Here is a 25,957-nt window from a genome sequence, read left to right on the forward strand (position 1 = left end):
CAAGTATGGGGAGCCCTTGGTTCTGCTGATGTTGTTGAACTACAACTCCCATCATCCCTGGCCACTGGCCATGCAAGCTTGGACTGATGGGAATTGTAGTCCAGCAACCTCTGGAGGGGCCAAAGGTTACCAAAACGTGACCTAAAACAAAGTGAATTGGTTTTTAGTTGCCCCAACATAGCCACTGCCTTAAAAGTATTTCCAAAAGATTGAATTACTGAATTGACAGGACTCTTTGGAGAACCTGGTGGGGAAAGAGTTGACAAGTGTGCTGAGTCACCAATCTGGCAGCTCAATGTCTATACCCACCTAACTCCCTCAAGGGAGAAGCCCAAGGCAGGAGGTAAGAGGAAGTAAGATTGGAATATGACTGTCTATGTTTAATTAAAGAAGTAGACTTATTAAGAACATGAAGGATGCAACGCTGCAAGCCATCTTGGGACTGACGGTGATGAGAAGTGTGGGATTGATTTTTTTTAAAAAAAATGAATTTCAATCACTTAAACAATTTGTACAATTTGACTAATAATAATAATAATAAATTATTATTTGTACCCCGCCCATCTGGCTGGGTTTCCCCAGCCACTCTGGGCGGCTTCCAACAGAAATTTAAAATACATTAAAATGTCACACATTAAAAACTCCCCTGAACAGGGCTGCCTTCAGATGTCTTCTAAATGTCAGGTTATTTATCTCTGACATCGGATGGGAGGGCGTTCCACAGGGTGGGTGCCACTACCGAGAAGGCCTGCTGCCTGGTTCCCTGTAGCTTTGCTTCTCGCAGTGAGGGAACTTCCAGAAGGCCCTCGGCGCTGGACCTCAGTGTCCGGGCAGAACGATGGGGGTGGAGATGCTCCTTCAGGTATACTGGGTCGAGGCTGTTTATAAACTTGTACAAGCTACTAGCATGAGCATGTAGATCATGTGCTGTAGTGGATCACTTTTTTTTTTTTGATAGCAACCATCATCACCATGCAGGCCAATGAACATAGTGGTCAGTTTAATGCAAATTGGAGGTTGTATACTGTAAATTGTAACAAACAGATGACGTTATCTAGAGGCATGCAATGGCCACAGACCTGATTTGTTCCCCAATTTGGTACCTTTGTAAAGGCTCCCCCCCTTGTTGAGTATCATATGGGCTGTGAAATTAGTTCAAGTCTTCTCCATTTCTTCCCCCATTGACTACCAGGAAGTAAAAGAATGGCTATAACTTCATTTCCTTTTAACAGAAGAAGGTGAAATGTGCAGATATACTAACTCTTCCAAAATGTATAAAGCCTGCCAAACTAAATGCAAATATGTCCAGGTGCTTTTGTGCTGAGCACCCTTAAAAAATTCTTTTCTTTTTCTTTTAAAAAAATATAGCTTTTTAATTTTGGTCAGAATTGGATGAAAATCACAACCATTGTCGCCCACCCTAAGGGAATGAACCCTGCCAAGTTTCAGAAGGATGACTACAGCATTTTTCCTGCAAAGGCAGCAATTGCAGTCTGAGGATATGTGTGTGTGTGTGTGGAATAAACTAACCTGTTCCTCGTGTTTTGTGGACAATTGTTCTGCAAATTGCAAGCATGAAAGGGGTGCCCTGGCGAGAAACCTGCCGAATTACAGGCAACTAGGTCCAGGGGCATTTGTGCTAGGAACTTTGTAAAAGTTGATTTGTAGGTGGGAAGAAATAAAAAGGGATTGTTTTCCAGGCAAAACCATTCCCTTTGATTACAAGCTTGGCCAGTTGGCCTGAAAAGCTTTTCCCTTTGCCCTCTCCCCACTATGGGGCTTGCTCTCATTTCACCTATCATCTCCCCTTGGCATTGTTAGGTTTCTTTTTATTTCAGTAGATACTTGTCAGCAGATTCCCCCCCCCCCAAAAAAATGTTAGGATTGCTAAAGCATCACAAAGCACTTCAGAAGATCCAAGACACCCTACTGTGGCGGGTAACAGATTGAGGTTGAATCCTGACAAGGCAGAAGTACTGTTTGTGGGGGACAGGAGGCGGGCAGGTGTGGGGGACTCCCTGGTCCTGAATGGGGTAACTGTGCCCCTGAAGGACCAGGTGCGCAGCCTGGGAGTCATTTTGGAATCACAGCTGTCCATGGAGGCGCAGGTTAATTCTGTGTCCAGGGCAGCTGTCTATCAGCTCCATCTGGTATGCAGGCTGAGACCCTACCTGCCCGCGGACTGTCTCGCCAGAGTGGTGCATGCTCTAGTTATCTCCTGCTTGGACTACTGCAATGCGCTCTATGTGGGGCTACCTTTGAAGGTGACCCGGAAACTACAACTAATCCAGAATGCGGCAGCTAGACTGGTGACTGGGAGCGGTCGCCGAGACCACATAACACCAGTCTTGAAAGATCTACATTGGCTCCCAGTACGTTTCCAAGCACAATTCAAAGTGTTGGTGCTGACCTTTAAAGCCCTAAATGGCCTCGGTCCAGTATACCTGAAGAAGCGTCTCCACCCCCATCATTCTGCCCGGACACTGAGGTCCAGTACCGAGGGCCTTTTGGTGGTTCCCTTGTTGCGAGAAGCCAAGTTGCAGGGAACCAGGCAGAGGGCCTTCTTGGTAGTGGCGCGCACCCTGTGGAATGCCCTCCCATCAGATGTCAAAGAGAAAAACAGCTACCAGACTTTTAGAGGACATCTGAAGGCAGCCCTGTTTAGAGAGGCTTTTAATGTTTAATAGATTATTTTATTTCATTTTTCTGTTGGAAGCCGCCCAGAGTGGCTGGGGAAACCCAGCCAGATGGGCGGGATATAAATAATATATTATTATTATTATTATTATTATTACTACTACTACTACTACTACTACTACGGTACTACTTTGTCTCAGAATTCATGGGCATCTGATACATTCCTCTGCCAGGCTCTTCATAGGAACTTCACTGTGAAATGGACACAGTGGCAAGACTCACTGCAGGCTGCTAGGCAGGTGAAACAGAGGTCAATTTGTATCACTGCCTTTTCAGCAAGCAACTTCGGGGTCTGTGTTTAAACAAAGATAAAATTTATATGCATTTCCTGTGACTGATTCATGCCCAACTTCCTAATTCTTTGTGGCAACATATTAATATATTTTCTTTCTTTAGTTTCCATTTTACCATAGAATGTCGAATATGCAATTCTGTGGTTTGGTGCATTTGGTCTCAAAACACCGCCTCCCCCCACCCCCAAACCATATTTGGTAAAGCAAACATGAAGTGAAACACTTAATCCTGCTCCAAGGTCACCTCTTGACAGTTCATCACTCGTAGTCCTTGGAACAGTTATATAATTATACGCTCAATATGAGTATATTTCAATTCTTAGTGTAAAACGGAGATCAAGGCATTCTCCTAACTCCTAAAACTTCTGCTACAACAAAAATGAGGCATTAGGGTAGCTCAGTGGTTCTCAAACATTTTTTCCTGGGCCACACTTTCAGAATAAAAAATTGCTCATGCCACACTGAATTTTTTATTGATAAGAAATACATTGGCAGAAGGAAACAACTCCTAGCAGTGCTCGATTTATAACATAGAACACAACTGCTTTATAATATGATCCTGGAACATCCAGAAAGGATAAAACAATGCAGCTACATAGGAACATGAATCATTCCCCAAATATAATTATAAATGAGGCTCTTACATATGTACCTTAAGTATGTATATAAACTCATTGAGGTGTGTGAGTTTCCTTTTGCTGGGCAATCTCATTTATATCAGTTCTAGTTTGTGACCGACAAACTCTCATCTTCTCATCAACACAAAGAAGCCTTTCTCTTTTTTGATCTTTCATATTTGTCAGAGTTGATAATTGCTGTTCACAAGTATGTTATGGAAAACTGTGGGAGAATAGCCAATGCTATTCTCCAGCACCTTTTTTCAGTCAACAATTCTGGATCTCATCTAGGATTGTTCTCAGTATAACTTGATGCTCTTGCTCTCGTTTTGAATATCTATATTCTGCAAATAATTTTTTTTGATACTGTACTATACTACACTGAATTGTTTAAATGTTTCTTTGATTGGCCTTGAATATTTCTGTCACGCTTGCCATCCTCTCCTTCCGCACCAGTATGGCGTGCTACACCCTTTAAGAACCACTGAAGTAGCTGTATTTTTAAAATTATCTAATTTTCAACCGACTATTTAGAAGAAATTAGCTGTCATATTTCAGAACCAGCCTACTGTGGTATGTCTTAACATTGCAGTGCCTACAAAAGAAAATAGTCTCCTTTTATCTTTGCAGATGTGTGTACTAAATTGTTCTTCTAATTTGCTTTACTTCTAATTGACTGCCTTTTCTACAGACTGCTTTTGAAATGAGATGCAGTCATTTGAAGATGAAAAAAATTGCACTTGGCTGCTGTGTTTTAGGAGACCTGCCACACACACACACACATACAGAGTGTTAAATTGACATTTTCTCTCCGGTAGGAAGTATTTGTGACTAAAGAGTACATATGCCATTGCTGTATGTTACTTGGCTGAAAATCCCATACGTATTTTTGCTATTGTTGATGGCATTTAATTGAAATATTCGTCCTGTTAGGATCGTGGCTGTAACTTCAGGACAAAGCGGCAGGAAAAGATGTCTGCGTCAAATGTGGCATTGTGAGGTGTTAGGAGAAACTGCCAAGGCTGTTTGTGATGATGTCGGGATTTTGTGAACTCCCTCTTGACTGTCAAGTAGCATGCTTGTCATCTGCCGAGTTGCTAAGGTCACCTCTAGATGCGAGAAGGGATAGTTCAATATCACACAAGATTGCATGAAGTAGGAGGTGTAGTAATAGTAGGCTTGGGACCCCAGCATGCAAAATATGTCCACTCAAGTAAAACCGTATTCACCATCAGCAAGTCGGCAGACTCTCTGAGCCACATTGGAGCTGACAGTGGAATTCAGAACCAATAATTCTTTAGTTGTACTTTCGTTTTCTGATTCTGCTCTTGACCTCTGGTCAATCACGCTATCTCCTCATTTCAGACTCTCCATGCCTGCCTACATGAGTGAGGAACCTCAGGTCTAGGCTCAATGTGGCCCTCTACACCTTTCTATCTGGCCCTTGGGAAGGTTATCATGCCATGTTTCCCCCAGGGAACACCCATTAGTTTCCTTGTTTTATGCCCTCTTCGCATGCTTTTATTTTATGAAATGTGCTCTTGAACTGTGGTAGGCTTGAGGTGTGTATTTGTAGGAATCTCATGGCTTTCGCATGGTTGCCAATGTAGTCTACAAAGAATCACATCCTTGGCTCTGCCCACTGTTGGCTTTGTGGCCCCTGAAAGGTTGCTCAGTAAAGAATGTGGCCCCTCGGGCTGGAATATTCCCCACCCCTGCTCCATTAACTTTCTTCTGGAAGCTATATTTCCAACAAGCAGCCCTCTGGCCCTTCCAGTTTTTGTCTCTTGCTCAGGGCCTTTCTTTGGAGCTTCCCTGCCTCTCCTTCCGGCTGTAGCCTTTGCCCAGGAGGGGCTCCCGTGGGGCTTTTGTCTCTTCACAGCATGGTCCCTAAGGATTAAGTGGCTCAGAAGATGAACATAACAAGAAATGGCATTAATCAGGATGTAACAATAGAGGATCTGAGAGAGAGAGAGAGAGAGAGAGAGAAGTAGATTGATAAATCGAAGGAAGAAGTTATGTACTGTTAAATGAGAAAAGTGGATTTAATTGTTTTGTAGACTTGCAAGATAATTTTTACAGTGTTCTCCCTGCTGAAGAGTTAGTTTATAAGGATGCTGTGGAAATCTGAAGAAGTCTGATCCAGTGCCATGAAACAATGATTTTCTCCAAGTATTCTGTTTTATACAATACTATGAAGGTTTTGGCACATGTTGCAAAGTGTGCTAGTTAAAGGGGAGTGTTTTATATTGTAGGTTCTGCAATAGAGAATCTGCAATAGAGGTGCTTTATTTGCTCCACTGTTTGCTGCCAAATGGCTATAGAATGGAGAGAAAGAATGTTGTTGTTTTTTGGTCTATTGACATGAAATACTCTCTGGCTCAGGGAACTGAGACTAGGATGCACGCCTTCTTAAACGGAACCATTTCAAAGAGATGCAGGCAGCATTAGAAAACTGCTTGTTCCTTTACGTTGTTCTGATAACACATTGATACAAAAATTATTAACTTTCATGGATGCATGCACACTTTAAATTGACTGTGATGATGACCCAGAACGACTATGGGTCTAAACCACTGAGCCTCTTGGGCTTGCCGATCGGAAGGTTGGCGGTTCGAATCCCTGCAGCGGAGTGAGCTCCCGTTGCTCTGTCCCAGTTCCTGCCAACCTAGCAGTTCGAAATCACGCCAGTGCAAGTAGATAAATAGGTACTGCTGCGGCGGGAAGGTAAATGGCGTTTCCGCGTGCTCTGGTTTCCATCACGGTGTTCCATTGTTCCAGAAGCGGTTTAGTCATGCTGACCACATGACCCGGAAAGACAAACACAGGCTCCGTCGGCCTGGAAGCGAGATGAATGCCATAACCCCATTGTCAACTTTAACTGGACTTAACTGTCCAGAGGTCCTTTACTTTTACCTTTACCATGGGATATAGAGAGAAATTTGGGGAAAACATGTTGCAATCGAGTTGCGGGGTGGGTGGGGAGAGACAAAATGGTGTTGGGAATTATATTGAAGAGGGTGGAAACAGCAGGCAGTTTTAATACCACTCTGTATCTGTTGTGCCCGTCTCTTAAATGAGGCTGTGGATCTGTGGATAAGTAATAGAAAAGGACAGCTGAAATATCAAGGAACTGGAGCATCATCCCATTGATGACTAAACCTTCTCCAACCTGGTGCCTCCCAGAAGTTTTGGACCACAACTCCTATGAGCCCCAGCCAGCATGCCTCTGCTTGTTGGTGCTGAAGGGAATCATAGTCCAAAACATCTGGCTGTAACCATAAAGCAACTGAGGCATGCTCATTTAATCATCCAAAATACTATTAAGAACAGGGCACAAGAGATTTATAATTATAAATCACCATTATAAAACTATTAAAGGATTCAACAGATTGGGATGAGAGAAAAATGGTTTCTCTCTGTGTACGTAGAAGAAGTAAAGAGGCATTCAATGAAAATGGTTTCTGGTAGTTGCAGGACAGATGAAGTCCTGCTTCCGCATAATGATTTATTTGGGGGCGTCTTATCAACTGAATGTGTTAGTGTGTGGGGCGGGGCGGGGGCGGCTATAACCAGTAACTGAACTGGGGATAAAAATGGGTTTCTGAACCTGTTTAAAATGGCAGACTTGGATTAACATTTAGTTTCAATGTTTTCATTAATGCCATTCGAGAGAGGGTGGCAAATAGGTGGACTTTCCCCCTGAGAGGGGAACAGTTTTGCAAGTAGGGGGAAAACAGTGGCAAGCCATCCCTGGATTCTTTTACCACAGTTAAAAGGAGAGTGGTGCTGTGTCTTCAACATCCCAATGTGACGTAACTTGCCTCTTCTCTCATCTGTCTTATTGACACTAGATCTCTAGGTAGCAGAGTAATTTACCTCCATCTAATGGATGGGGGTTTAGAGCCTGAAATGTATCAAAAGCCTTGGGTAATAGTCTAATCCAGATGTTTGTTGAACTACAGTGCCCATCATCCCTGATCATTGGCCATACTGGTTGTGACTAATAAGTCCAATAACATCTGGAGGACACTGTGTTGACAACCCCAGCTAATACTGTGTTGACAACCCCAGCTAATAAGCCTCTTCTCCTTGTACCTAAATAACTCCCCTCTCTCATTCTGACAAAGCTGAAACATGTGTCACTTTTATCCTCCCTTGACATGCTCAAGTAGTTCTCATAAACCTTGGGGCTCCGTGGGAAGAAGCAGCATGTTTCTTGTTTAGAGCAAATAACCCACCTTGGGTATCTTTAGTTAATAGCTAGTTCTGGAAATAGTAGAAACTCTGTATTGAAGCAAGTTGAGTGACTACAAATAAAATTCTTTGGAGTTGTACTGTTGCATAATTGAGGACTAATGTGAAGGATGGTAAGAATGGGTCTTTATTAATACCAGGGCATTTATTAATTGCTTTAGGAAATACTGTATGGTACAGAGCATCTAGATGTAAGAAACTTCTACGTGCATTGTAAGATGTATCAGAGAGTGAATTCAGTAGCTACTTGAATGGCGTAAAAGCTTTTGACAGCATCCTGCACAAAGTAGAACACTTGCCTGAAGAAACACTTGAGTTATTGGACTGAAATAGAAGGTACAAAAAGCCATCAACCTTACTTTTCAAAGGCTCATGGATACAACAGCATAAACTACTTTGCAGTTCTTGCATTTATAAATGCAAGGACTGCAAAGTAGTTTATGCTGTTATGCTGTTGTGATGCAATCACTCTGACTTTTCCCTTGGTTTGCTTCACTTCACTTGCCAATTAGAGAAAAACTATTTAGGAGGCCCAACTACCAGAAGTTGTGATCTAGATGTCTGGAAGGTTGTGCTTTCAATGTGCAGAATGTGTTTGATCTTTCCAGACAAACTGCTTTTTACTTGGCAAATACTTAGGAGAGAAAAATGCTGTTCAACTTGGTTGTATGATTAAAGGTAAAGGTAAAGGGACCCCTGACCGTTAGGTCCAGTTGCGGATGACTGTGGGGTCACTTTACTGGCCAAGGGGGCTGGCATACAGCTTCCAGGTCATGTGGCCAGTATGACTAAGCTGCTTCTGGTGAACCAGAGCAGTGCATGGAAATGCTGTTTACCTCCCCGCTGGAGCGGTACCTATTTATCTACTTGCACTTCGTGCTTTCGAACTGCTAGGTTGGCAGGAGCAGGGACCGAGCAACGGGAGCTCACCCTGTTGCGGGGATTCAAACCACCAACCTTCTGATCGGCAAGTCCTAGGCTCTGTGGTTTAACCCACAGTGCCACCTGCGTCCCATTGTTGTATGATTACCTTTTGAGAAATAGCTATTGCATAGTACAGCAGTAGCTAATCTCAGTGAAGGCAATTAGACTGCCCTTGTACTTTATGTAATAGCTTGCTGCACATAAATTCTAACACCTAAACTTTCATTTTCTTCCTTATTGGCACACAATATTTATTAACACAGAACTGAGATGAAAGTGTGCCTAGTTCTTACACATGAGTCAGTTTGGTATAGTGGTTAGAATGTCAGAATAGGACCTGGGAAACCAGGGTTCAAATCCTCACTTAGCCATGAAGCTCACCGGGTGATCTTGGGCCAATCACTGCCTCTCAGCCTAACCTACTTCATTTGGTTAACTTAGATCCATTCATTTTAATGTGTCTACTTTGACTAGAACTTAGTTGGATACAACCCACTTTCTTGCACAATGTCACATAGAAGTTTCTTCTTGCTCTTGTGCTGCAGTTTACTGCCAGAACTTCTTCCACTAGTGCCTCTTGGCACCCAACCAACCATTAGCTGTGATTCCTGCATTGCAGGGTGTTGGAGTAGATTCCTTGCAATTCTGCAGATCTATTATTCTATAACCCTACATGTTTAAAACTGCAATCAACCTTACTGCATAGTTCCCAGCTGGGATGATTGATCAAAATGGAGTAAAATATAGACATTTGTGTGTCACGGAAAAACATTCATTTGCATCACTTTTAGGTTTATAAAAGAAGTTGAGATGAGTAATGTCCTTAAGCAGACAAAATTTAGTAGGCTTATTCTGAATGGGAAAGGTCGAAAAGGAGCTGCGTTGCATTGTAAGTCTCACATTTGCCAATTACCTGGGGATTTCTGGTGACACTTAAAAGTCAGGGTGATAAAATTAGGGAAGACATGGGTATGGTGAAGGGCCTGCAATGTTTTCACTGGCCTGCTTCACGTATCATGCTAAAAACCACTCTCCCCTGACCTTGGGTTCCGAGCATTATTGGACTACGATCCAGGGGTGATGGGATTTGTAGATAAGAACATAAGAAGAGCCCTACTGGATTGGACCAGGGTTTAATCTAGTACACCATCCTCTTCTCACAGTGACCAACCAGATGCTTATGGGAACACTGCAAGCTGGGCCTAAATGCAGCAGCACACTCTCCACTTGATTCCCAACAATTGGTACACAGAGGCATATGGCTTCCAGCAGTGGCAGAAGGACATAGCTGTCATGGCTAGTCGCCATCGATAACCCTGTGCTTAATGACACTGGACTAGTTCACAAGTCACTGTAAAGCGCAATTGAGTTTAACAACACACTGAACAGGGCTAAATTTTCAGGTGCCTTGCTGCTACCCTGCTTCTCATGCTACTGCGTTGCTGTGAGCTAAGGCATGGGTTTTGCTTAGTGTTGTGTCTGAATCCTGGCTTGTGCTTTGTTTTCCCTAAGAAGCTATTTTGATAAGCCAAGAACCACCCTTGGGTTACAGCTTGTGGTGTCTTTGGACAGAACTAAACTTGTATCATCTGAATCCGACAAACTGTTGTTAATGTGAACTATGGTTGGTTTTAATCAGGCATCCCCAAACTTCAGCCCTCCAGATGTTTTGGACTACAATTCCCATCACCCCTGACCACTGGTCCTATTAGCTAGGGATCATGGGAGTTGTAGGCCAAAACATCTGGAGGGCCGCAGTTTGGGGATGCCTGGTTTTAATCAAGTCAACTTCATACCATTGGTTATAAATCTGTCTTGTTTAAACAAATCGTAGTTAACATTAACCAAGTGTTTGGTCTAGGATGTCATGCTAAACTGTGGTCAGTTGAAAGTGGAACCTTCCACTTAGGATCACACTGGAGAAGGAGAGGGGTCGTGCAAGCCCAAGGTTTAGCATGGCTTCTGAATGTTGTCACTGTCACCCTATGTAAGGGACATTGACAAATAGCACTGTTTCAAATACTCCGTACTCAGTTGTGGTATTTTTCACTGAGCAAAGGTCACATCCATATGGCAATCTATGTATATAGTTCTGTGTTTGTTTGTTTTTTCTACAGAGGCTTAATTTTGCAAATGCATGCTTGTTTCTTAACGTCCTCTTGGCATCCTCTTCCATGGTTGGAGTCTGGCAGATTTCTTTGGAGATGCAGAAAGCAGAGAGATTCCCCCCCCAGAAGTGTGTGTTGAGGGTCACAGCACAGTGTGAGCTGCCAAGGTAAAGAGTGTGAGGCTGCTGTGAGAGGAGGTAAGAGTTGTTTGAGTCATTTTAAAAACTCTGTGGTGCTTAAGCAGGGGAATCTCTATATTAGAGCTGTGTGTTTGGAGTTTACAATGTGCTTGGTATTACTTCACATACCGGTAGTATTACTTCACGCTACAAGATGCTACAGACCTCTTGAGACTAATAACTAAGCCTAGGAGTGAGGTGGAGAAGTCCTGTCCCCAATCTTGCTATTAGGCAAAGTTTCTATAAGTATTCAGTGAGTTACTCACAGTTCTTCTGCTGGGTTTTTACCCTCGACCACCAGGGTCAGTTGCAATTTGCTTTGTTTCTGTTTAAACTGAAAATAAATAAAACTTAATAGCAAATGAAAAGTATATGGTTTTTAAAGGCAATTGTGCTAAATCTTCCCTGAGCAGCATGACATATCTGACAATAATTCATCTAATAATAGGTGGTCAGTTGCATGCCAATCCTATTTCCCCCCCTGTCTTCTGGGAGTGTTTGGCAAGAGGGCTAGGTTGAGTATGAAAGGGAAGGAATATGAAGATAGGTCTCAGTTGAACTTTTATAAAGTTTTTATATCGCCCTTCAATTCAGAATTCCTAGGGTGGCTTACAGAAAGAGCAAACATAGATTTATTTATTTTTCACATGATTCAGCTAAGCTTTATTTATAGTAATGCTTAAAAGTGGCTCTGTGATATCCTTCAGTTCTTAGGAGAACAGATTATATATCTTAATTGGGCTTTTGCAGCAAGAGAAATGGGCTAAGGTTGCAATCCTAACCTCAGTTACCTGGGAGTAAGCCCCCATTTGAATACAGTAGGACTGACTTCTGAGTAGACATTGTTAGGATTGCACTGTGAGTGGTGAAGGGAAACTGCTGAGCAATTTTGCACCTTTTGCTGCAATATTGAGAATTTTGCTTTTTGGCAAAGCCCTTGCCAGGAGATGTGGGTGGGGATTGCACTTGACATATTACAAGAAAGTTCCTTCTGGTTGCCTCTTTTAAGTAGCTGCTGCAATCTGCAGCAACATGAGGAACCCAGAAAATGGGTCCCTTGGCAAATGCTTTGCCAAAAGCAGGGATGGCAACGTGATTCTTTGGCAAAAACTGATCTGAGCACTGTTTTTTAGATAACATTTTACGGAATGCTTTCTGAAATGTCACTTTTTGCTGCAAAATACAAACCCCCATACATATTGATGCTAGTATACATCTTAACAATGGGTTTGGGGCAAATCAGCCTCATGGTTATCTCTTTGCCTTTTCCAGTTGCTTTGTCTGTTGTTGCTGCCTTGTAACATCAAGCATTCTGTCACTTTTAGTTTTATTAATAGTATTATTATTACAAAAAAACACTTGTTCTTCCTGAGATGGAATAATAGAATCATAGAATTGTAAGGGACACAAACTGTCATCTAGTCCAACCCCCTGCAATGCAGGAATCCAAACTAGATCATACATGGCAGATGACCATCCAACCTCTGCTTAAAAACCTCCAAGGAAGGAGAGCCCACCACCTCTGTTCCACTGTCAAAAAGCTCTTTCTGCCAGAAGGTTCTTCCCGATATTTAGTCGGAGATGTAGAAATGCACCCTAAAGGTAGCATTCGGGATATTGCTGCTACTTCATAGTTCTTGCTCTTGTATGTGTTGGTTTCAGTGGTCACCTAGAAGTTACTTGGAGCACATGTCTATTGCAAGACCCAGGGAGTTCAAATTAGACTTACTCCCAGGTAACTATGGATGGGACTGAAGCCTTGACAATAAGGTTGGGTCTACTGTGGGGGAGGGATATGTGGCCCTCCAGATGTTGCTGAACTACAACTCCCATCATCACCTGCCAACATCCCCAATGGCCAGGGATGAAGGAAGTTCTGGTCCAGCAACCTCTGAAGGGCCACAAGTTCCCCACCCCTGCATCCAATGGAGTTGATTAAGGAATTCCCAATGACTTTTATTGCATTGTCCCAAATCCTCCTTCTATTACACCCCCAAGACACTAGTGTCAGCACTATGTTGTCTTAGCTGCTTTCTAAATAGCAATTTGTACATCACCTTTGGATATGTGTGTGGAAGATGTCCAACAAACCAACAAACTGTTCCCTTTTCCTAGCGCTCAGGCAGAGGAGAATCAGAGTACTGTAGTTGTTAAGAGTGTTAGATTACAGCCAGTGGGGCCCAGACTAAAATCTGCAGCATTAATTACTCTGGTTGACCTTGGCTAGTCTCTATCACTCCATCTACAAAGCAGAACCTTGAATGCCACCGGGGGCCCTGTACAGAGGGAAGTGTTGGATATAAATGTGGTTAATGATGATAGCTGGGTGTAACTCCTAACCCAGCCCAACCCACTCCTAGCCCAACTCCTAACCCATGATACAAACACTCCTTTGTGTGTGTGTGTATCATGACATTCTACTCAAGATGCAAAGTTTGGCTTTTAGTCCGTAAACATGTAGCCTTCCTGCTTGTGTTTATATTGCCCAATGCTGTAGAATCAGTGTTGTTTTCCATATGCAAAGCAATTTTAAAGGTTACTGGGGTGAGTTCTGCCACTGTCTACGAGCACAAATAAAGCCTATAAAAACATTGCTGGCAACATTTTTGGACCAAATCTCAATCAATCAATCAATCAATCTCTCCCCACCCCCTTTGGGTTGGTGATGGGAAGGTTTTGCGTCAATATTTTATGTGTTTGCCTGATGTACTTAATAATTCTGAGGGGATATTTGTCAAGGGCATTAAATAAGGTTAAGCTTGATTGAGTGTATATCAGATGTACAAGTGTGATGCTGTAAAATATTAAAGCAGAGCTGCATTTTATCTTTTTCTCCCTCATTGGTTTTGATAACTTCTATATTAAGTAGGAATAATCCTGAATGAAATATTTGATGCATATCTCATCAGAATGGAAAAGTAGATCATAAGGTTGTTTTAAAACTTTTGCAGCAACTTAATTTCTATAAACAAGCAGGGAAGATAAAATATTAATTACTTGATGATGAGTTGTGGCTTTTAAAACCCTCCTCCCCTTGACTATGATGATTATTGAAGGGATGCTCTGAGGAATGCAAGGGAGGTAACATTTTAAAATAATGAAAGGGAATGTCTGTTACAGAACCAATATTCAATGGAAGGGCATCTCTTTAGCTACACCTGCACCATAGATTTAAGGTACTCTTATACCATTTTGACTGTCAAGGCAAACACTCGTGGGAACTGTAGCACGCGTGCGGGGTAGAGTCATGACTGTTGAAGAGTGCCCTAAATGTGTTGTGTAGATGTGACCTTAACCAGGTGCAATCCTGCAGTCTTGCTCCTGATCTCTTAAACATGACTGAATGCAGACATAACATAATCCTGATCTAGTTCCTTCCTAGTCCATTCATAGCTGCCAAGTTTTCCCTTTTCTCGCGAGGAAGCCTATTCAGCATGCGGGAAAATCCCTTAAAAAAGGGATAACTTGGCAGCTATGAGTCCATTTAGCTGCTCCTGCGATGGGCGGAGAGAAGTGGGGCTGATAAGTTATTAAAGTGAATACAGTCATTGTAGACACTGCTCCCAATAGGTAGACCAGTGGTGTGGCTTGGAGCTCTTATCTCAAAGAGACATGCAAAATTCTGAGAACTGTTTTAGACATTGCAAAGGAGCAGCAAGAGAGGAGGCTTCAATGGCTAAGAAAATCTGAAGAGACTCTGAGATTCAGAGAATTTCCTCTGCGTTGTATATGTCTTGGTAACTGAGAATTCCTTGGAGGCTGCAAAATATTCCTTTGCCATTTCTCATCTTCTGCATTTTGAGATTAAAGGTCTTCATAAATCCCAGTGTATCCATCTTAAAAGTTGGATACACTTAATTAAATGCATAATATCCTGCTTTAAAGTTCAAACCAAGTTCATTGTTCTTGCACAAACCTTGTATCTAAAATGAGGAGCATTAGGAATAGAAATGTGTCGGGCTAGTGTTCTAGCAGAATGCCAAATGTTGTGTTTTCACTTTGTCATATTAATCAGTGATATCGGTGGGCTGCACTAGTTGCCTTTGTATGTGTGTGTGTGTGTGTGTGTGTGTGTGTGAAAACTAAGTATATTCATTCTTTGAACTTTTGACGTACTGGAAGCAGAACATCAAGGGCACATGGTTACATTTAGCATTAGGAGATTTTTGCCTTTCCAAGAGTAGTATGCAACTCAAATCATAAGCAGCTGTTTGCTAATCTGACCACAGATAACCTTTCACCTTGGGGAGGAAACTGATATAAATGCCCACCTGTAAGGAATGTGCATTTCACAAGGACTACGGATAATCTTTTCCAGTTTTAATGTGCTAACTACTGGAAAGGAATGCTGCTGACATGGGGAATGTAGTACGACTTCCTTTTTATGTTAACTTTATGTCAAGCACTTTTAAACATGGCCCTTTGCCCATTATCCATCATGTAATGCTGCTTATAGAGCCTAAGATCAATTTATCTTTTAATCTTCAGTTCCCCTTTGACTCGGGTACTTTTCTCTCCATTCCTTTCTACTTCCTGCAAGCATCTGTAAGTTTCTAAAATCACATTTGGTTAATATCACTTTATGGTTGCATTAGCAGATAATGATAAGCCAAGCACCCTTGGTTCATATAGCACACCATTCACATAGCCTGACCTGCTTTCTCCTTTATGTGAGTGAATAAACAAACCCAGGCAGCCAATAGCTTAGTGATGCATCTGGACCAGAGGTTATTGTTTGTTTGTCTGTTTGTTTGTTCCTAACAAGCCAGGATCACAAGCAGCTGTGAACCAAGGTTTATTGTTGGCATATGAATATTGGCTTGTTAAATGCCATGAGCCCAGGTTCAGACATAGCAATAAGTTGTCCCCTTCCTGTGTGGTTTACCTGCTTGTGCAAATGTGGTGGGATGAAGCATAAGCAGTTAGCATTTGGTATGGTTTATTAAGCCAAGGTTCTTGGCTTACCTTCTTATGTCCAAACGCAGCCTTCTTATTTTTCTTATCATCAGTGGCTTCACTGAATCAAAATGAGCTCTAAAAGGATATGATGATTCTGCCACAATGACGTTTCTTCCATGTTTTAAAATCATAAACAATGTTGTTTAAAAAGCGCTAGTGCTTTTATTCTTTAAACAAACATATCCAGGTGTTACCATCTAGTTTAGATATTTTTGTATATGCGATATATTTATATGTGATCTGTATTGGTCTTGTTTTCTGTTTTGTTTTGTTAAAGAAAATGGTCTGTGATTAACTAACTTTAATGGCTCCATGATATGGACAGGGCACAGTGGTAAAAACACCGAAAGTCAGTATATTAAGAGATGCCCTCTAATATTGATGGGCATCTGCCTCAAAATACTTTTAGTGTAAGGTGCTCTATAATTATAACCTATAATTTTTCAAGTGGAGAAGTACAGTTTAGGCAAGAGATGAGGAACCTATTGATCTCCAGATGTTGTTAGACAACAGTTCCCATCATCCCTGACCAGTGCTGGTGGGACCTGGAGTCCAACTTCATCTAGAGGGCCTCAGATTTCCCATTTCTGCTGTAAACAATCTCTAAAATGTTGACTTCATACTTTCATTTTTTCTCTTGAGTGAAGTTGTGAATGACCAGGAGACCAGCTTGATCATTCAGCTTTGTCAGTAGGCATATTCACAGAATGCTTATTGTCTGTGTTCAAAATTTATTGTTTGTTGTATAGAGAGATGTTGTTGAATTTTACTATCTTGGTTTGTTCTGTTCCTGAGGGTAATACTTCCATATATATTATTTTAAATGTGAATATATAACCATCACATTTACTTTGAAGCTTGTTGATGATCCTTACAAACTATGCTTTATTCATTCGTGTCTCTATAGAAGGAGTATTCTTTCAGTTTCTAGCTCTAGTCAGTAACTACATCTTGACAGTTTAATGAGACAGGTTTTTCCATGTAATCCAATGCTATAACAAGAAAGCTCGCTGAAATAGAATATCCGATTATCACCTCCATGTGTTTGCAGCACCTATTTCCTGTTGTTGAATTGAAAACTAAACTAGCTAAGAAGTGCATTAAACAGAATAGGATCTGGAAATTTGGATGGGAAATAATATCCTAATTCTGCTGATGCTCTCAGTAATCACACCATATTTTTCTCCTACAGTTTCCTAAGTGGTGGAATACTGTGATTTTAATTGATGCTTTGGCAAGAAACCCAAATAGTTTCTAACTACAGTTTCAAGTGATTTATTATTTATTTTATTTGTTTTATGTCTACTTTTTAATTTCAAGGTGATTCTGGTGGTTTAAATTGAGTGGTATTTTGATTTTACAGCCCCCCTCATGCAAGTGAGAATACATGTGCCCCTTGTTTTGTATGTAATGCGAGAACTTGGCTTTCTTATAGGTCAGTTGCATAATTTTTGAAATGGAACAATCTTACAACTGTAATTGGAATGACCTATTACAAAAGAACCATTATACACATTGACTGCAATCTCACTTCCCCCCGTTTTAGGTCTCCCAAAATCACAGCTAGCACGATGCTACTCTGTTGCGATGCCCCATCATGCATCATGCCTTGATGTCAGAGTTACCAGGCAACCTGGGTGGAGTGCAGAGTTCCCTTATGGGAAGTTAGGTAAGTGTAAACATGTGCCATGTGTATGAAAAATATAATTAACCAAATCTTTTTGAAGGCTAGTGATCTTCATTTGGGCTGCTACGGAAAAGTGGATCTTGGCTGGAATAGACACAATGAATACAAAGTGTTTCGGGCTTTCTACCTCTTTAGGCGGGACGCTGGTGGCGCTGTGGTCTAAACCACTGAGCCTCTTGGACTTGCCGATCAGAAGGTTGGCGGTTCGAATCCCCACGACAGGGTGAGCTCCCATTGCTCGGTCCCTGCTCCTGCTAACCTAGCAGTTTGAAAGCATGCCAAAAAAGTGCAAGTAGATAAATAGGTACCGCTCCGGCGGGAAGGCAAATGGTGTTTCCGTGTGCTTCTCTGGTTTTGGTGTTCATTGCGCCAGAAGCGGCTTAGTCATGCTGGCCACATGACCTGGAAAAACTGTCTGAGGACAAACGCCGGCTCCCTTGGCTAGTAAAGCGAGATGCGCGCCGCAACCCCAGAGTCGTCTGCGACTGGACTTAACTGTCGGGGTCCTTTACCTTTACTTTTTACCTCTTTAGGCAGGTAGGAGTTAGAGTTGGATTGGTATCATTTTGTCGGAGTCTTGACAGGACTATAAGGTTTCTGCTGATGTCGTGTTGCAGCTTTTGTACTTCCTGTTTGGTGATGTAGTGCTAAATCAGAAGTGCAAGATGTGTACTGAAAAGACTGAGCTTCAAAAAGGTGCAGACTGGTATTGTGACAATGCAAAACTGATGTCTTAGATTGTTTGTGAGCAGCTAGGCCTTCCCTGGCTTAAGATCAGTGCAGGCCAAAGAAACGGTGACATGTTTTCTTCACTGTCAGTGTGAGTCTCAAACTGAGTCTTTTGAGAAACTAAGAAGAAATAAGTAATTTTACTTTTTTTAAAATAAATAATTTGGTGCAACGGCAACAACAAAAAAACCATAGATACAAATTTACACACAAGGATAACAATAAATACAAAATTTTCTTACCAAACAATAAGACAACAAAACATAAATAGGTCTTAACACTATAGACCTGACCTCCTGTCTATTCCTTATTTCAATTTCATACTACTCATTGCCAATGCACACTTTTATCATAGTTTAACATTTTCTTCCTTAAAGCTTCTGACTAAAATAACCCTCCATACCAGAGAATTGGAAGGTAACCACTGTAATGCCAACTTAAAAAAATGTTGAACAATGCAGGAAATTACAGCCTTTTGGCCTGAACAGTCTTTGGTAAATTGGTAGAAAGTATTGCCTCAATTTTAGAATTGTTAAACATGAGAAGAGCAAGCCTTTTTGAGAACGAATTGACATTACTCTGCAAAGAGGAAGTCCTTTATAATAATATTTTCAGAATTTCTTGAGCCTGCCAGTAAACATGTATGTTGGTTATATACTTGGGACTCAAAAGCTTTTGACAAAAAGCTGGTGCCGTGCTATTTTTATTCTAAACATCTGTATGTTTTAAACAAATCTTTATATATATTTAAAGTGCCTTCCATATTAATGTTGTTTTTAATTCTTTCTTTCCACCCCTTTGTTTTTGACTGTTCTTTTATCTGTAAGGTGCCTTGAGTCCCTGTTAGGGGAAAAGGCAACATATAAATACATGTAATAATAATAATAATCCTTCATGTGTTGTCCGTGTGAATGGGCTTCATGCATTGGAGAGCTGGCAGGGACATGCTTCTGCCCCTCAGCCCCTGCTATTGCATAGCTTTCTGCCCCTCAGCCTCTGTGTGTTGTGCCATAGCTCAGTGGTAGAACTTACGCTTTGCATCCAGATGGTCCTAAATTCAATCCCTGGCATCTCCAGGTAAGGCTGAAAAAAAAACACCTCCTTTTTGAAACCCAAGAGGGCCACTGCCAGTTATTTCTGAGCTACATGGACCAGTGGTCTGACTTTGTAAAAGGTAGCTTCCCTAAGATGCAATGAAAAGAAAGCTTAAGCCCGTAGGTTTCACATGATCTGGAATCTGGTATCTGAAGAAGTGTGCATGCACACGAAAGCTCATACCAAAATAAAAACTTAGTTGGTCTTTAAGGTGCTACTGAAGGAATTTTTTTATTTTACTTCGATCCAGACCAACACGGCTACCTACCTGTAACTGGAATCTGAGTGTTTTAGCTGTTCTGGGATCAGCTGGTAATTTACTAAAGAACAGAAAATGAAATGTAGGCGTAGGTGGACAGTTTCTATAACAAAGAAGTGAGCAATTTTTAGATATTTGGTTAGTAAACAGATTCAAATTAGAACTGGCTCCTAACTAGTAGCCAGTTGTCGTGATTGCTGTAGCATGAAATATTCTGTATTCGTGCATGTCCTTTATCTGAAGGAAAGCGAGGAAGAGAGTTAAGCTTGCCATGACATATACTGAGCTGCATTTTGACATCTTAAGATTGCAGGTTAGGCTGAATGGTGCTGTGTGTGGGGTGCACATACTTAGCCCCCTCCTCTAGCCATCTGCAATTTTCATCATGCAACTACATGCCCAGATAAATGGATCCAGTATCTTGTGCCTAAATAATTATGGGCCTTAGAATAATGGACAAACGAGGAGGAAAAGTGTTGTCCTCTATTCTTTAACTGCTTCCAAGAGACAAGAAAGTGCTGGTGATATACCACCACTGTGCTCTTGTAACTTTCAAGGAATTTCAGGACCTCTTGTTTTGCATCATACTACGTATTTTGCTTTTTTGTCTCAGCAATTCTGTGTTCTTGACATTTGTGCTTAAGTTTGCTCTCGGAGCCATGCCGTCATGCATATCTGTACTGACCAACTCATTCAGGTTGCTGAATGATAGTTGAAGCATCTTTCTACAAGATTAAAAGAACTGTTACTTAGGCTACTTTAGTCAGACAGCAATGACCATATAATGGTAAACCATAGTTTGGTTTTACATCTGCAAAGATCAAGCTTCTCCTTCTCTGGCTCAGCCACATGGAGAAGATTGAAAGCATTTGGTGTCCCTCCCCCCCACTATTCATGGTTTCTTGATATTACTGAACCTTGACAAAGTGTGGTTTATTGAAACAGGCTGACTTCAAATCGTAGTCCAGAAACTTGACTTGTTAAAATAAACTATGGTTAACACCAGCCTTACTTCTTAATTCAAACATAGCTGAGAATGGAAGTAGCCAATTCCAGTCATCTTGGCTGCCAGGCTGGAAGGAGAGAGGGGAGTGTATGGGCCCATATACTAAACATAAACCCTTAATTCTGTTTTAGCATTATAGACAGAATCAGTGACAAGAGGAAATCTAACAAAAATGCTGAATAGTGAGTGCATCTGTGTGCAGTTTTCCTCGGAAAATGAGAAACGAAAACAGCTAGTCCATCAAAACAATGTGAACACTATGCTATTTGGGTTTCCTCCTCATTGCCCTCTACCTCCCCATTTCATTGAAACAGTAACTTCATTGAAATTGACACTTGGGTATACAAAGAATTCATAGTGAATGAAGAACAGCGGCTAAATGTTCCTTAAATAGGCTCCAGTACACAGGGGTGAAATTCTTGCTGTAGTCCATCTTGCTTCTTCTTTGATCACAAACTTGCCCAGGCAATGCTGGCTGAGTGCGCAAACAAGTCATATAGAACATTCCAGAAAAATTCTATTGCTGATGGATGTTGGGTGAGATACTGGCCATGGTGGCTAGGGCTGACAAAAGTCGTAGTCCAAAACATCTGGAGAACACCACATTGTTTTCATCAGTAATCTTTCAAAGTGAAGGTTAAATCTCTGGTTCCTTGATCTTTGATGCAGTGTTGTCTGATAAACGTATCAACCTGGTACCTCATAAGCCAACTGGTGAGTCCAATAATTTGGAATTGGTTTCTCCACATCCCTCTTGGAATGGATTGGATGTGTTTATAATAATCTCTGAGCCTATATACATTCCGGAGAAATGATGTTTCGTTTATTTGTCTATCTTTTGAGTGAAATTCCGGGTAGCCCTATATGGGTATCAACGGGGAAATTCTTGGCATCGTTTGCTTCCTTTCTAGGTTTCCTCTTTTATCTCATTTCTTATGTAAGTACTAGTCGCTACAGTTGCCTTGATCAAGTCTTCCATCTGTGCTCCATTGTTGTGCTCCACTGTCTGGTACCATTCTCTCCCCCCCCCCCCGTTATGCTTGAGTCATAGGATCACTTCCTTCCCCCACAGCTTGTAAGATAAGATATCTTTATTGTCATTGTCCCTTTGCGAGAACAACAAAATTACTTGGTTGCTACATCCACTCAGATAAAGCATTCCACATAATCCAAAATTACAAAACCTAATTAAAAACAGTAAATATAATACAAATAACAAGTAAAATAAGATGACTTCAAAGTCCAGGCTTTCCATTTAAGGCCAAAATTGCTCTAGAGAAGAAACTGTTCCTGAGACGGCTCGTTCTTGCCTGCATAGTTCTATATCTCCGTCCCGATGGCAGGAGCTGAAAGAAATGGTGACCAGGGTGCGTTGGATCTCTTGATATGTCTAGTGCTTTTCTATGGCACCTGGTGGTATAGATTTGTTCTAAGGTGGAGAGTGAGCAGCCAATAATGCTCTCTGCTGTTTTAATAATTCTACACAGTCCTGCTCTGTCCTGAGAAGTACAGTTTCCGTACCACACACATAAACCATATGTGAGCATGCTCTCTGTATGGCACAGTGATAGAAGGCAAGCAGCAGCTTTTGTGGAAGATGGTTTTTCCTTAAAATTCTCAAAAAATACAGTCTCTGCTGTGCCTTCTTCACAAGCCCCCTTGTATTAACACTCCAGGACAGATCCTCCTGTAACTCAATGACTAGAAATCTAAACATTGTTACCCTCTCCACACAAATTCCGTCAATCAAAAGTGGCTGGACCTCGTTCTTCTGTCTCCTAAAGTCCACCACAAGCTCCTTTGTTTTCTTTGTATTTATGAGCAAGTTATTAACTCTGCACCACTGTCAGCCGCTCCACCTCATCTCTATAGTCCGTTTCACCCTCCTTATCAGAGATGAGCCCGATCACGGTTGTGTCATCTGCAAATTTGACAACCCTATTTCTAGGGTGGGCAGCGACACAATCATACGTATAAAGAGCACACATCCTTGTGGTGTTCCTGTGTTAGTCCTAAGGATGTTACACATATAAGGTCCCTCCACGTTGAATACCACAATCCCTCTCACCTTGTGAGAGGTGTTCAGGTTTTTTTTAGTTCAGCCTGTTTGTTCCAAGTATCATATTCTGGGGGATTATTTGTGGCAGTCCCAGTTCATCTGCTGTGGAGGCTTTGGGAGCAGTTTCCTGGATTCTGTGTTGCTGTCCTATTGGCACCCAGGCTCTGCCTTTTCACTTGATATACAGTACAGTGGTACCTCGGGTTACAGACGCTTCAGGTTACAGACTCTGCTAACCCAGAAATAATACCTCAGGTTAAGAACTTTGCTTCAGGATGAGAAGAGAAATTGTGCGGCGGTGGCAGCGGCAGTGGGAGACACCATTAGCTAAAGTGGTACCTCAGGTTAAGAACAGCTTCAGGTTAAGAATGGACCTCCAGAACGAATTAAGTTCTTAACCCGAGGTACCACTGTACTAATGTTTTTACAGTGGTACCTTGGTTCCCAAACTCAATCCATTCTGGAAGTCCATTCAACTTCCAAAACGTTCGCAAACCAAGGCGCAACTTCTGATTGTCTGATTGGTTCCGGAAACGATGCCGATAGCCAAAACAGATGTTCAGCTTCCCAAAAACATTTGGAAACCAGAACACTTACTTCTGGGTTTGCGGTGTTCGGGAGCCGATTTGTTTGGGAGCCAAGCCGTTCGGGAATGAAGGTACCACTGTATTTGTTTGTTTCTTTTAATTGTATAGATATGTAGATTGCCTTGGGATTTCCTTGATGAAAGGCAGGTTAAAAATTATATCTATGAATAAAAAAAGGTACTAAATTGAGATATATGTTATTTGAGAAGCCATCTTTCATCCCAAATGGAAAGGTTAATTCCACCCCTTCCCTTCTTGTTGTTCTTAGGAGAAAAAAAATCTGCTTTTATACCTGGGTGGTGCCCATTTCCCCCTGTGGTTCCCCATCAATCAGTTAGCAGCCGTCACTCTGGCAAACAGTCCTCCATCAGCTAACAAACTTCTAGACACTTTGAGACAGTCAATGATTGCTTTATTGCTTTCCATCCTCCTCTTCGCAGCCTCTGGCAGTTTAAAGAAGTTTAAATAAATCTATTTTGGGATGGGGGAAGGAGACCTCTTCCTTCATCTGTGCTAACTCAAGTTGTCATCCTGGACATAGGAGCAAAGTTCTAAGATATTAAACAAAGAAAACTGTTTTGAGACTGTCAGATTTAATTTTCCTAATCCCTAACAGTTATAGTGACAATCTCTTGTATTGCTCAGGATTTTGCCTTCCCTGGTGCCATGATGAAAGGATTGCCAAATAAAAAACAAACAAACAGTTTTGGAGAGAGATGCTGGATGGAAACAAAATAAATACATAAAAAGTAGGAAGTCTGTTGTGGGCCTCTGAAATAGTAGCATACGGTGCTGGCGTATTAAATTTCATGGAAGCGGTTGCTTGATATGCCTTTGAAATAAAATTTCATTGATTCGGAAGCTCTTAGAATATTTAATACCACCCTTTTGGTACATGCAAACAAAACCCCAACTCCTTCTTAGTATGGAATCAACAAAAGAGGTGTTCACACATGACATTCAATGAGTGTGCAACCTGTGTACACAAATAGCTAAGCTGTAAACTTGCACAGTTATTCACATGTAACACTCAGTGAGCAACCAATTTGGGTACCCAGTAGTTGTTCAAAACCAGTGTACTGTACAGTCTTTCACACAGACATATGCACATGGGTAGAGACAGTTTGTACATGGGTTCAGGGTAACAAGCCTAAGTAGTCCAATGAAACTGCTTTAGTGACCTTTGGTTCCTTCAAAGCTTATGCTGCAATTAAAAGGAGGAATCTTAACCAGAGCCATGTTCAAGCCTTTTGGGGAAAGATGGTTTAGTATTGGGGAAGGACCCCCTTTTCTCACCCCCCCTTTTGAGACATGCCTGTGCTGTGTTACGGTATATAGCACTACAGCAGGGTGGGGAATCACTGGCCCTCCAGATGTTCTTGGACTCAGATACCAATCGTCCAGCATCAAGGATGTGGGTGTTGTAGACCAGCAACATCTGGAGGTCCAACATCTGGATTCCTAGCTCTGCTAGAAGGTTCAGGTTTGGAATACTTTTATTGCTATATACGGTAGCTGGGTGGTGGTTCAGTTTTGTAGAGTGCAGAAGGAAAACATTTTTCTTCTTCTTGAAGCAGTTTTACAATTTTCTCACAATTTTCCAGAACAATTACTGTAAGCTCTTCAGGGTTTCAGCAAGTCAGTCTGTTACCACCCCCTTCTGTACATACGGCACATCTTTGCAAGGTTGTTTTGGTGGTTGCATATTTTATTTTGCACACCCATATAATCAGGGAGTCCCACAAGAATGTAGAAATAATTTGGATGATCCTTCTTTGCTTCTATATTAATAGGGTCTTGATATCAAAGTTCATTGTTGAAGGAAATGACTGTTTAGGGGCTGATACAGAAAACCATTTGGAAAGGTAGTCCATTCCTATGCTCTTGTTTCAATATGAAAAGACACTGGACTCCTCTTTCATTTTAAAAAAACTTTATTATTTGTAAACTTTTTTTTACGCCCTGTGCCTATATAGCACAGTATAAAAGTGGATGGTAACAAAAATTAATATATAAGCAGACAACAAAATCTACAGCGCAGAAAATAAAACTAGTGTGAGGCATATAAACAAAGCAAGCTATAGATTATAAAGCAAGCTATATAAATAAGGCATGGGAGTAAACTACAGCTGAAATTACAGCTACGTCAGGAGCTGCTGATCTATCAAGATCCCTCAGTTTATAGACTGCCAGTGAGTAGAAATGTCTTTTAAAAGGATACAGAAGGATATTTATTGCTGCCCTTGAAAGATTCCAGATTCAGTGCAATTAGTCTAAACAATATCAGAAATGTACATCACCTTTTTATGAAGTGCTTGCTGGACTATGTCCTATTTGGGAGGTCTGTGTTTATTGCAAGGTAATGAAAGCAGCGCCAAAATCAAGTTTTTTTTTCCTTTTCAGCATTCTGTTATTGTTACATTAAAAATAAATGCATAGGTTAATATTTTAAAAGGACATTGAATCAAGGTAATAAATCACCTTTATTTCTTCAGTGAACT

The 25,957-nt window shown here is 41.4% G+C and overlaps 1 protein-coding gene across 12 annotated transcripts in view; it reads left to right on the forward strand.

The window, feature by feature from the left end:
• Positions 1–25,957, forward strand: part of KIAA1217 (KIAA1217 ortholog) — a 360,449-nt gene that overhangs the window by 7,354 nt on the left and 327,138 nt on the right. For all 12 annotated transcript variants that reach the window (XR_015946371.1, XR_015946372.1, XM_060280825.2 and 9 more), the window contains exon 2: positions 17,581–17,703. Coding sequence is in view for 10 of the 12 variants with exons in the window: in XM_060280825.2 (XP_060136808.2) it covers positions 17,581–17,703 (123 nt within the window). In the remaining 2 variants the exon portion in view is untranslated. The remainder of the gene's footprint in view (positions 1–17,580; positions 17,704–25,957) is intronic.

The sequence above is a fragment of the Zootoca vivipara genome, chromosome 11 (genome assembly GCF_965207765.1).
Source record: "Zootoca vivipara chromosome 11, rZooViv2.hap1.1, whole genome shotgun sequence".
Classification (NCBI taxonomy): Eukaryota; Metazoa; Chordata; class Lepidosauria; order Squamata; family Lacertidae; genus Zootoca; species Zootoca vivipara.